This window comes from Amyelois transitella, chromosome 9 (assembly GCF_032362555.1).
Source record: "Amyelois transitella isolate CPQ chromosome 9, ilAmyTran1.1, whole genome shotgun sequence".
Classification (NCBI taxonomy): domain Eukaryota; kingdom Metazoa; phylum Arthropoda; class Insecta; order Lepidoptera; family Pyralidae; genus Amyelois; species Amyelois transitella.
In genome coordinates this window covers 5,160,151-5,172,462 of record NC_083512.1, presented here as the reverse complement: position 1 = coordinate 5,172,462, position 12,312 = coordinate 5,160,151, and the positions used below count along the sequence as shown (strand labels likewise).

General features: G+C 36.5%; 1 protein-coding gene across 7 annotated transcripts; it reads left to right on the top strand.

Moving 5' to 3' along the window:
• The first annotated feature begins 77 nt into the window (after positions 1 to 77).
• LOC106134763 (PHD finger protein 14) lies at positions 78 to 10,798 on the top strand. Of its 7 annotated transcripts, none has more exons than XM_060945818.1 (20): positions 78 to 323; positions 403 to 561; positions 672 to 808; positions 2,017 to 2,128; positions 2,375 to 2,503; positions 2,888 to 2,970; positions 3,492 to 3,646; positions 3,938 to 4,090; positions 4,192 to 4,307; positions 4,581 to 4,699; positions 4,974 to 5,159; positions 5,350 to 5,540; positions 6,298 to 6,407; positions 7,149 to 7,302; positions 7,616 to 8,396; positions 8,476 to 8,583; positions 8,669 to 8,737; positions 9,106 to 9,230; positions 9,531 to 9,639; positions 10,108 to 10,798. In XM_060945818.1, the coding sequence occupies exons 1-20, from the start codon at positions 314 to 316 to the stop codon at positions 10,126 to 10,128; spliced, it is 3,027 nt and encodes a 1,008-aa protein (XP_060801801.1). In that variant the 5' UTR covers positions 78 to 313; the 3' UTR covers positions 10,129 to 10,798. The 7 variants fall into 7 exon arrangements, with proteins under 7 accessions (XP_060801801.1, XP_013190349.2, XP_060801799.1 ...); XM_013334895.2 differs by having other exon boundaries at positions 400 to 561; XM_060945816.1 differs by having other exon boundaries at positions 385 to 561; positions 675 to 808.
• Positions 10,799 to 12,312: the final 1,514 nt, after the last annotated feature.

The window sequence follows — 12,312 nt, the reverse complement described above, 5'->3', positions numbered from 1 at the left end:
CGACAGTGATTAGAAAAAAAATGTTGATTGACATTAACAGTTTGTCAGATCTTCGGTCAAATCTGATTGACAGTGACAGTTAAACTGTGGGCGCTATGGATGCGTCTGTTTTGCGTATTTTTATTTTCTATATTTTCCTTTTTCGATCTTTATTACTATAATTTTCGCACTGTATTATTCTGATATTTTGTATGTGTAGCTTATTTATAAGAAGCTGCCATTATAATATCCATTGTTTCAACTGCGGGTGTTTAAGTCAACGCCGGCTTTGTTGTTGTGAATGTTTCTTTCTTATTGATTTTCCTTGTTCAACATGAGTAACCGTAAGTATATTTTTTGCTGCATCTTGTTGGACAAATCTGCGATTATCACTTTGTTTTTAAGTGGACAATGTTCCAGAAGACCGTGGGCCAGCAAAACGAAAGGTGAAACCAGTTGAACCACAGTCGCTGCTGGATTTCGATATTGGAGAAGGGGAGAGCTCAGATGATTCAGATTTTCGAATCGAGGATCACCCGGAGGAAAGTGATGATTACTCCATTAACACTGACGATGAAAAAAGTAAGAATATTTATTATTTTATTATGTTTAAGTTATAATGTCAATATGGCAGGAGATTAGAGCAGCATTTATTTATAGTAATGTATTAAAAAAAATACTATTACTTCTAGAAGATGGTGCCAACAGTGGATCATCTGAAGATGAGTCTGATTCTGATCTTGAACATTTCAAAACAAACAGCAATAAACTTGGAGAAGAGGTATCAGTCACTGACTTACTGGAGTCAGCAAAGAAGAAAGAGTTCAAGGTATTATTACATTCATGGGTATATTACTTATTTAGGTTAAACTCTTGAAACGGGCCACCGCCGGAGAGGGGTGGGGAGGGGGCAGGGGGATGGGGGAGGGGTTTACACCCCCCCTCCCGTGACCCCCCCTTGCCGGAAGCCTATAGTTTTTTTTTTACGAATTTTTAAAGTTTTCATATAAAAAATGTGCTAAAGGTCATTAACCGCCAGATGGGCAAGGGAGGGGAAAGTCAGAAGAGATGAAAGGGGTGAAGGTGAGTTAAACCTAACCTAACCTATACATACTGTCTATTATACTTTTTTACTCAGTTTGAACGCTCCGCTCGCTTCGCTCGCTCCGCTTTGGTGGTTTACACCAACCTAACCTAACCTAACCAAACCGAGTTTGATTTGTGACTAATTTGTTTCTTTTCATTGCGGGGGGCTACCGCCCCCCGACCCCCCCGTGCGGGGGGGCTGCGCCCCCTGCTGTCCGTTTACCGACAGCTACTTTCGAAGTCAGTAGATATGATGACAGTAGCACATAACCAAAACGGCGGATTGCGTTCTGTTCATAGTTAGTGTCTTTTTTGTTTTTACTTTTAAGCAAAGTTTTTGACTATATTTTTAGTGCTAAAATATATTAAATAATGTGTTGTACATGTTTAATGGACAAACTAATTATTTAATACTAAATTAACACAGTTTACAATGACAATATTGCGTTGTTTAGTGCAATTTTTAAGATTTTCAAAAATTCGTATAAAAAAAGGGGGGGCTTCCGGCAAAAAAAAATACTTGGGGGGGGGTCATACAAACCCTCCCCCACCCTCCCCACCCCCTCCCCAACCTCTCTGGCGGTGGCCCGTTTTAAGAGTTGAGCCCTTATTTATATTTGGGCTCACAGAGCCAAATAGCCTCAAGATTACATTTCTCATAATATTCCTTATTGTAATATATTCCTTATTATAATTAAGACCAATTTATTTTTTATTTTGTATGAATCAATGAACATATTCTCTCGTACACATTTCTATTCTAAGTTTGGATTATTGTTAAGTTGACATTATTGAAAAAAATGCTTTGGAAGCTGTAATATTTTTTATATTTATAAATTCACATTTATAATATGGATAGGATTCTAATAAGTGAATGTTACTTAATCATTGTAATTTATATTTTCAATGTAAATAAATTCATATTGGTACCTAACTTGGTCTTTCCTACAGTTTCCAACAGATTTTGGCAATATGCTGATATGTGCTGGCTGTCTTGGTTCCCGCAGTGATGATTTCAATGAGATAGTTGTATGCGATGGCTGCGGCGTCACAGTGCATGAAGGTACATAATTCAGTATATAGCTTTGTTATTGTTTTAATTACTCCTTATTTACAAAAAAATATTCTATTTGTACCAGTATAATGTAATAATTTCATTGCAGTGTTATTTATGACTTTCAAAAGTTGTGTCAACTATATTTAATTGTGTTGGAAAATGGCACAGTATATTTTATGCCTTATCTCTCTATAATTTCCCAGATTATTTGATCAGTTTTCCAGTTTTGTTATAAAGTTTATAATTTGTCAGGTTGCTATGGTGTGTCGGATGTGGCCAGTGAGTCAAGTACAGTCAGTTCAGCCTCCACAGAGCCCTGGTTCTGTGAGGCGTGCAAAGCTGGGGTCACCGACCCTACTTGTGAACTTTGTCCAAATAAAGGTAACAATGATTGTGATATTATGTTTAAGTAATCTTATATATAAAATTCATGTGTCACAATGTTCGTTCCTGTACTCTTTCTGATTCTCATAAAATTTTGTGAGCTTATTGAGTAGGTCTGACAATCAGCCAACATCTATTTTTCATACCCGCAAAACGCAAAACAATGTTTGCCAGAACAGCTACTGTAAGAATAAAATATGCAGTTTTTATGCATGCATTTTATTAGTGTTAGTTACTTTAACTTTAACACACTTTAAAACCAACATTTCGTTTATGCTTATAGCCCATATATTACCTATGTTAGTTTTGTTACAAAAGTTTACTTTTGTTTCTTTAGGTAAGTATACTTACATAAGTACACATAAGTTTACTCTATTTCAGGTGGCATTTTCAAAGAAACAGAAGTTGGAGCATGGGTGCATTTAGTTTGTGCATTATATGTACCAGGAGTTGCATTTTCTGAGGTATGTAATTGTATTACACTGTAAATTCTTCTGACATACCTACACAATAAGAGGGATTAAATCTAAATGGAGTTATAGATAAATTAATTATTGTTAATAATCCATGCTATTTGTTTCCCGACATGAATAGAAAAAAGAATAGGACCACTCTATCTCTTTCCCAGGGATGACGTAAAAGGCGACTAAAGTATAGGCTTATAAACTTGGGATTCTTCTTTTAGGCGACGGGCTAGCAACCTGTTACTTTTTATGAATCTCAATTCTATCAGTAAGCCAAATAGCTGAACATGGCCAATCAGTATTTTCAAACCAGTTGGCTCTGCCTACCCCGCAAGGGATATAGACGTGATTATATGTATGTATGTATCAATTAGAAGTAATATTAAAAAAAAAATCAATTGAATATACTCTAACAATTTTAACATAAAATTTATTTTTTCTCAACTGGCTATTTCTTGGATGTTCAAGGGTATTATTACTATTTCTTTACCATGCCTTCTTTGAAATGTGTTATATTTTAGGTGGAGCACCTATCGGGCGTGACGTTGTTCGAGATGGCGTACTCGCGGTGGGGCGCGCGCGCCTGCGCGCTGTGCGAGGACGTCACGCTCGCGCGCAGCGGCGTCTGTGTTGGCTGCGACGCTGGCATGTGCAAAACTTACTTTCATGTCACTTGGTGAGTCTTTATAAATAATTTTTCTTAATCTTCATATACCTAGGGATTTCAGTGACCCTCTACTTTTTTGATGTTTCTCAATCTTACATAATTCTGCTTTAGATCAGATGAAATCACATTTAATTGGTATTCAAAAATCAAATTTTCTTAATCTGACATTGTGAAAATAATATAATCTAAGTAACATAAAATTTTTCGCTTAGTCCGAGGTGGTTGCCGAGATCCTTCATAGAACATAAAACTCAAGATCTAATATTTACTATCAAAATGTAAAACAAAACATATTTACAGCGGACAACGCGAAGGTTTGCTAGCTGAAGCACATTCTGAGGAGGCCGAGCAAGCAGACCCGTTTTACGCTCATTGCCGGCTACATTCAGATAAGGCGCTAGTCAAGAAACGTAAGAGAAACTGGCTGGCTATGCAGCTTAGAACTGAAAAAAGGTAGCTATAATTTTTATCAAGGCAAACATGGTAAAAGAAAATCAAATAGCTGTTTAGAGTGATTGGCATTAAAATAAATAATTAATCATTATGATTTGCAGGAGGCAAGAGCTACAAAGTAATGTAACCACAGATGAAAAGCTTCGTTTCCAGAGGAAGCTTGAAAAATGCAGGCGGAAGTATTTGCAGCAGAAGGAAAATAGGAACCCGCCATGGGGTGATTTTTATTATTTTTATATGCTTAGCTAGCTTCTGCGCGAGAATCGTTCCCATGGGAATTTCCAAAAAAATTACCTATATTACTCCTAAAGGTCTATTCTATCTCTGTGCCAAATTACATAGAAATTGTTCTAGAAGTTTTTGAGTTTATTAATTACAAACAATAATACAAATCTTTTTGTGATATTACTATGTTAGAAAGCCTACAGCTTTTTTTCATACTACTTTTAAGTCATAAATGCTCCATTTCATCTAAATTATGTGTTTTCAGTTCCCACACAAAAAATGGCGCGGATGCTCTATAGCAGTGCATCTGCGATGAGGAAGTTCAAGCACAAGGCTGAATGCATGGGCATTGACATACACGCCTTAGAATTCCAAGATGCGCAGGTAATTAATAACGGTTTGAAATACAATTTAAAAGTATAAAATATAGAATGAAGGATTAATAAACTATTACATGTTGGAATTGAAAAGTGGGACCGTATCTACTGTTAGCTCCGTAAATCTAATACACAAATCTACAACAGATGAACATAATTTTGTAAGCATTTTACTACCAGTCAACAAGAAAGCAGGTCAAATTACAACCTCAGTGATATAAATTCTTTATCCAAAGTCTGCCCACTAGTAATCTCATAACATTTACTTTTTACACCAACAGATGGCAGCACTGCGCGACGTGTCTCGCCGTTGGCACGTCCCTCCAGCTTTCTCCGTGGAGTTCGTGGGGTATTACTTGGATAGAAATGCTCGCGTGACATCACTGAGAAATTCTTTGAAGCGACTCACGGATGAAAATGAGAAGTTATTGGCGGAAGACGACAAATTAAGGAATGATTATGATATGGTATGTTTATATGTTTGTAAGATATAAATTGGATTGCAACGGGTGTGTGACGTCACTGCTGAATCAAATTAATCAAATCTGTTTATGTTTTCTCATACAATCCTTGTCTTACACCACCGGACGATAGACGCCTTAAGTTAATTATTTAGAATTTCAAAATTCAAATGTCCCTTATTACAACTCTATACAGGCATCAAAAGAAAATACAGAAGCGTTAGCAGAGTTAGCATCAACGCGGGAAGCCCTACAGAAGATATACAACGCGATCGTGATGGTGTGCCCTAAAAAAACGCCGCCGCCCGTCATTGAGGACAAACCTTTACTACCGCCTGTCATTCCACGATCAACGCCAAAAGTCACACCGCAGCAGTTGCAGAAACGGTATGGGGTTTATTGTTGTTTTTAAGTTCTGCTTTTGCTCACGAATTTTATCCCAAGAAATGTTTTTATGAAAACAATCTTTCGCCCAGGCCTTAGCTTCTTCAAGAAATTACTTGTTATCCTTATTAATTGGATACCGGAGTTATTGTAATTTTATATTTCTATACCAAGAGTCGGTGAAATTATAATGTAGATATACATAAAGAAAAGGCCTTTTTAAAATTCTTATAATAGTTATGTTAAAAGGAAAGCCAAAACAGGCTGATTTGATTATAATTTAGCATTGTAATATTTGGAGACATAATGCAAATATCGTTTTGATTCATCTCTAACCAGTAAAAGCCAATTCATGCTGACATGTGCTTTTATACTTTTACAGCTCTTGCTATCTCTATCTATTTAAGAAATATAGAGAGATATTGTGAGAACTGATACGTTGTCTTAGAATGCGTTTCGATAATCGAGTGTTTTTTTAAAAGATAGCTGCACTTTTCGTAACTATATTCATGTGGATTCCGTGATTCGCCATCTAATGGGTTCATTTAGGCTACCATACATTTTGAAGGAATAATTACCTACGCAAAACCATTTTATAATTAAGAAAAAACGTGGTGAAACGCTAAGTGATGATTAACGTGCTTTTTACATTATTGTTGAAATTAATTCGACTCAATTTTGACGCTGTTCTAGTGCAGCTATCTATTATTCTACAAGTTGTCCATTATAAATGGTCGTATAATATGTAGTGGTCGGCCAGCAGGTCAATGCCTGTGCCCACCGCTGCCGCACTTAAGATGGGCGTTGGTTTTCCTCTTAGCGACAACCCGGACGCTCGCCAAGGAAAAGTATTGTCTACTTCTCTGGAAGGTAAGATATAACTTGATTACTTATGTATTTGGTAAGTATTGATGATGGGAGATGAAAATATAAAAAAGAGTTATTTTTTATTTAATTATTTTTAATGTCCAACCAATAAATAAAGAAATTAAGACTCGATTCAGCAGATGGAAGCAGGCTTCTCTTAAAACAGATAGCGAATATCTATCTGAAAATTTATCGAAAACCTTATTACGATTATCATCCTTAATTCCTGCGTATTCTGCGTACGACTTAGTAGTCGTATATTAAGAATAGATCCGATTAGAAATGACAAAACGAAACCAATTCCTTACTAAATGCGCTTCAGATGATTTCAATGCGTTTGATTAGAAATAAATATCGTCCAACCTGTTTGTATGGGACTACGGTAGACACATACGGAGGTTTTTGCTCAGCAGTGGGACATTGCCGTGCGGTTCCCGGCACCAATACAAAAAAGAATAGTACCACTCCATCTTTTTCCCGTGGATGTCGTAAAAGACGACTAAGGGATAGGCTTACAAACTTAGGATTCTCTTTTAGGCGATGGGCTAGCAACCTGTCACTATTTGAATATTAATTCTATCATTAAGCCAAATAGCTGAATGTGGCCATTCAGTCTTTTCAAGACTGTAGGCTCTGTCTACCCCGCAAGGGATATAGACGTGACCATAAGTATGTACGTATGTAGTGGGACATTAATAAAAAAATGATACAAAAAATGGTAGCAACATGTGAAACTGATTGTAGCCGGTGGGTTGGCAGCGCGCGAATGCGCAGTGTGCGGGCGCAGCAGCGAGCAGCACCTCATGGCGGCCTGCGACACGTGCGGCCAGCACTACCACCTGCACTGCTTGAGGCCGCCGCTGCAGAGGCCGCCGAAGAAGAGCAAGCTTTACGGATGGTAAGTGGTTTTATACAAAGTTACACTAAAATACGGTCGGATTGGAAACCTCTCCTCCTTTTTTGAACATACATACACATACATATTATCACGTATATCTTTTGTCGGGTAGATAGAGCCAACAGTCTTAAAAAGACGGAAAGGTGACGTGAAAGAGATGGAACTAATCGATCTCTTTTCTTCTCTATTCTTAGTGCCAAGAACCACACGGCACCTTTTTTGAAGTCTTGTCAGAAAAGGAGTCTCATTATTACAATTTTTCTATTTTTATTTAATTACTTAAATATATATCTAACACGTGCCTTGCTTTCAGGCAATGTTCTGAATGTGATAAGACTTCTGACTCGGAACCTGAAGTTTTGGAGAAGAAAGTACCTCGACGATCTCGTATACGGTACAGCAAAGACGGTGCCATCATAACTGAGCCCGCTAGCCCCGGGTCCACTCCCAACTCTCCACCGCCAAAACCCAAACCTGGAAAATCACACAAAGACAAGTCCATAAAAATTGCATCCGCAGAAAACATGTCACCGATTAAAGTCACAATAAAGCCGTTCGAATTCAGCAGCGAAAATGAAAACGAGGTGAAGAAAAAGGATAAGAAAATGAAAAGGTCTAAACAACCCAAAGAGCATGCCGCAGGATCGGCTGGGGAAAGCGACAGTCCTTCTAAGAAACTCAAGAGGAGTTTCACTTCACCGACTTTGACGAATACCCCTCTAATGTCTATAACCCCAATTGTCGCCGATAGTCCTAACGATTCACACAACGAAAATTCGAACGCATCCAATGTAGCTCCAACAAAACGCGATGAAAGTTTTTCCACACAGAATCTATCGTTCTCATCTCTTCTAAACGATTCTAAAGAGAGAGACAGCAAGACGATAGAGAGTTCCATTGAGAGTACTCTGGCGAATCTCTCTTCGGATATTGCAACGTACAAAGCTAATAGGAAGAGGAGGAAAGAGAAACATCGCTCGAGGTACTCGCCTGATTTCATGCGGTCGCCGTCGAAGTCACACAAGCATAAACGAAAGAAGAAAACACAAGATATGGAGAACCCGGAAACCCCGCATCCAAGGATTACCATTAAGGTGAAATATACTTTACTTTTTTGTTGTACAAATAATATGGATTTTACCTGCGTAGATAATAAGTTTTTTTCTTTTTCAGATAAAACCAATTCCCAAACCGGACGGCTCTTTGGACACACAAATGTTTTACGTTCCAACTGACAGTAATGATGGACCACCGCCATCTGTAATGAAGAAATTGTCTATGGTAAGTCTACAATAATGTATGATTCAAAATTTTTACTTTGAAATCTGTTTTATTTGTCAATTGAAAATAATTGCATATCCATTAGACTGGAGCGGAGGCGTCGCCGCCTGCGCAACCGGAAGCACTCGCAGCCGCAACAGAAGTGAATACACCTGTAAGTAATTTTTTAATATTTAATCGTTTTTTTTTATCATTGATGACTTCGTATCATTCTAGTGAAGTATGAAAAAAATACACTATGTCATTTCATGTTCACACCTTTTTGTGCAAGCTTCCTACTCAGGAGGAACAAACGGCTGAGCCTATTGTAACTAAACCGAAGGTAAGTGTGTATCTTCTAGAACTACTAATTTTTTGACAATTTATATACTAATAAGTTGAAATGCTTTTTCCAACTGTCCACTTGTTTACGCAAACGGTTCGACGAAATAATTTTTCGACGGACTATAAATTAAGAATTATAGGTATCTATCTGAGGCAAAACTGTTCATAGTTTCAGATTCCTTAAATGTGTACTTACAGCGTTCGCGAAATGCGCGCCCTCGCGGCGGCGCGGAGGCGGCGGGCGCGTCCCCCGCCGCCGCGCTCACGCCCTTGACGCACTGCGACGTGTGCGCGGCCGCCGGCGACCCCTCCAACCTCGTCAGGTCACTATCTTCACATGCCTTATCTACAGGACATTGTATTTTATCTATCTCTAGCTTTCACCCGTAGATTCACCCGCGTGAATTTACCGCAATCTACAAAAACCCGACGAAATTATCACGTCCGTCGTTCCACGTTTTTAAAGATTTGCACTGTGACATTTTCCACTGAGCAGAGGATATAGAGAACCTTATTTAAATAAACGACTTTTTTTCTTTCTCAATTATCCATTCAACTAATGTTAAATAAAACAATAAATATTAAAACGCGTCTGATTGTCATCACATTTATTTAATTTTTAGATGTGACGAATGCTACAAACGCTATCACTTCACCTGTTTGGAACCGCCTCTTAACAAAAATCCGAAAAAGCGTGGCTATTCCTGGCACTGCGCGGACTGCGATCCCACGGTAAGATTCGTATTGTCATTTCAGGATTTTGTTATGTACGATTTTATGATTTTCTTATCCGTACTGATTCATATCCATAGTTTTATTACAAAGATATATTTTTGATGTTTCGAATAATCTTAAGCACTAATCATTTTTATCATATTTCGGACAAAATCTTCAAGAATAAGTAATATAAGGCTTTTTTCTAGAAATTCGTAATGTTCGGGAAGCCCCGCATTTAAGCTAGTTTTATACATGCCAAATACAGAATCACTTTTTTATCCCGTACGGGTTAAACAATGTCAACAATCTTCAAATAACTGAAAGGCCAGGTTCTTAATGGCAAATAATGCTTTTAAACTCTCCACCGAATATTGCAGTTCTCATATCACATAATAAATTATGATATGAGAATTAGGTATTATTACCGTGGCATGAATTTTTTGATCTGCATACATCAATCAACAATCCTTTTTTCTTTTTCAGGATGTGGAAGAAAATAATTAGTGTTAAGTATAAGTACATTAGGTATTTTTAAGTTGTCTAAATAAAATCTATTTTATTAAATAAAAGTAATTGACAACATTTCAAATTTCTAAAATATATTTTTATTTTTTACTTGTTTCATTCTAAAAGGATGTAACAACGCAATGACGTCATCTGTATGAACTTATCGAGTTTTACACCTTTGTCAACGATTTCAGTCTGTATAAAGTAAAACAACCAACCAAACCAACTTGACATTATTGACACTCAAGTGTTTTGTATACAAAAATAACCTATGAATTCTTATTTTGTTTTCACTTTTCGTTATGTTGTTTTATGTCAGTAAAGAACAATCATTGTCGATTTTTTTTATAAAGTACTTTTGGCATATAAATAGACTGTCAGCTCTGATACTGGATTTTCAGTTTGTCAAAAATAAATCGATAAAAATCAACGAATATTATTTGGATGCAGAATGGTAAAATGAAAAAAAAAAAACAGTTATTTTTGTTTAGGGTCTTGAAAATATGAAATGTTGTAAATTGTGATGATCTTGTTTTTTCCGCAATCTTTATTCATGTGTTATAATGATTAAGAATTAATGTTTCCTTTATTCAAGTATGACTACGATGTATTCATGTATCTATCTGTAGTAGGTACTTAGTACAATAAATACAAACATGAAAATAAATTGTGTTTTTTTTTCTGACCGAATAAAAAAGTGTAAAATTACACGATAGGACGAAAGTAAATACATTAAGCTATATATCACGCTAGATTTCAAGGGGATTCCCCCTTAGAAGAAGAAATCCGAGGAGAAAAACGCTGGTCGCCGAGGTCTACACACCTTTGACGACTTCTTTCGCGTTTCCCAAATGGGAACCAGACTACCTCTGTGGTGCAGTGGTAGTGCTTGTCTGTGGCACGTGAGATCCCGGGTTCGAATATTTGCAAGGACAGATGAGAAACGAACTTTCTCTGATTGTCCCCAGGACAATATATAATCTTGGATGTATACCTATCTATATAAGTATTTATTATAAAATATAGTATCTTTGAGTTAGTATCTCGTAACACACGTCTCGAACTTACTTCGAGGCTTACTGGATCTGTGTAATCTGCCCGTTATATTTAAAAAATATATATATTTAATTTAACTGGTAGATAATGCAGCAGAAGAAAAAAAGAAAGAAAATAGTTTATTATAACAATCACCATAGTAATACACAAAAATTGCTTAACCTTATATGTGAATGCCATAAGAGATCTTGGCTCTATGTTTCGTTGAACACGTTCAGCACTGATTTTTTCATTCAACATGTTCATTTTACCTTTTGTATTGTAAACAATCTTATTGAGTGTGCACATTAAACATAAAAAATATAGTGACAAGAGAAAGAACGATTTCATTTGTATTTTGATTGTTATTAGACTTGTTATTATAAGTTCAGTAGAATAAACACGAACAAGAAATTATCTTGAAACCTAAGCTTTCGTTGAAAACAAACAGCGCGTTGTAACTTCAGACAACTTAGGCCAAACAACTAACAACTCATTCGAAATTGAACAGAAGGCGCCAAAGTCAAAAACTAAATAAAAACGTTGAGCAAACGAGCTCGTTATGTCAGTTGCGAAGTAGGCAGGTAGTATTGTGTAAAAGTCGAGGCGTCATGAATATCGTATTGCTGAAGCAGATACAACAAATAAAATACTGAACGGAAAAACTTCTTTAATAAATTACTGATTATTTATTTATTTTAATTGGTTGATGCTTTTTGTAGCAGGCCAATCACAATTGGTTCTGACGTGGTTTATCTGTGCTGTTTTATTTTTAATTTTTTTCGGAAGACACAAGTATGTAAAAAAAGACCGAAAGCCGATTTAAAGACTTAGCTACCTAAATTAACTTATCTAAGTTCTATAACAAAATACATTATAGAGAAGATATTAAATGAGTATCTGTCTGCGTATTGTCATGACGCTTTGAATGCTCAAAATACCTACTATCTAACACCGACTACCTATATAAATAATTCCCACGGGAAGGGAAGTTAAAGAAATTTTTCGGGCAGAGCCGCGGCCACTCACTAGTTAAATTATAAAGTAATAGGCATTAACAATATAAAACGTTATGTTACTCATCCAGTTTTCGATTGATTAAAGTACGGTATCATGATAAATACTTATAAATAGGTATTTCTGCAC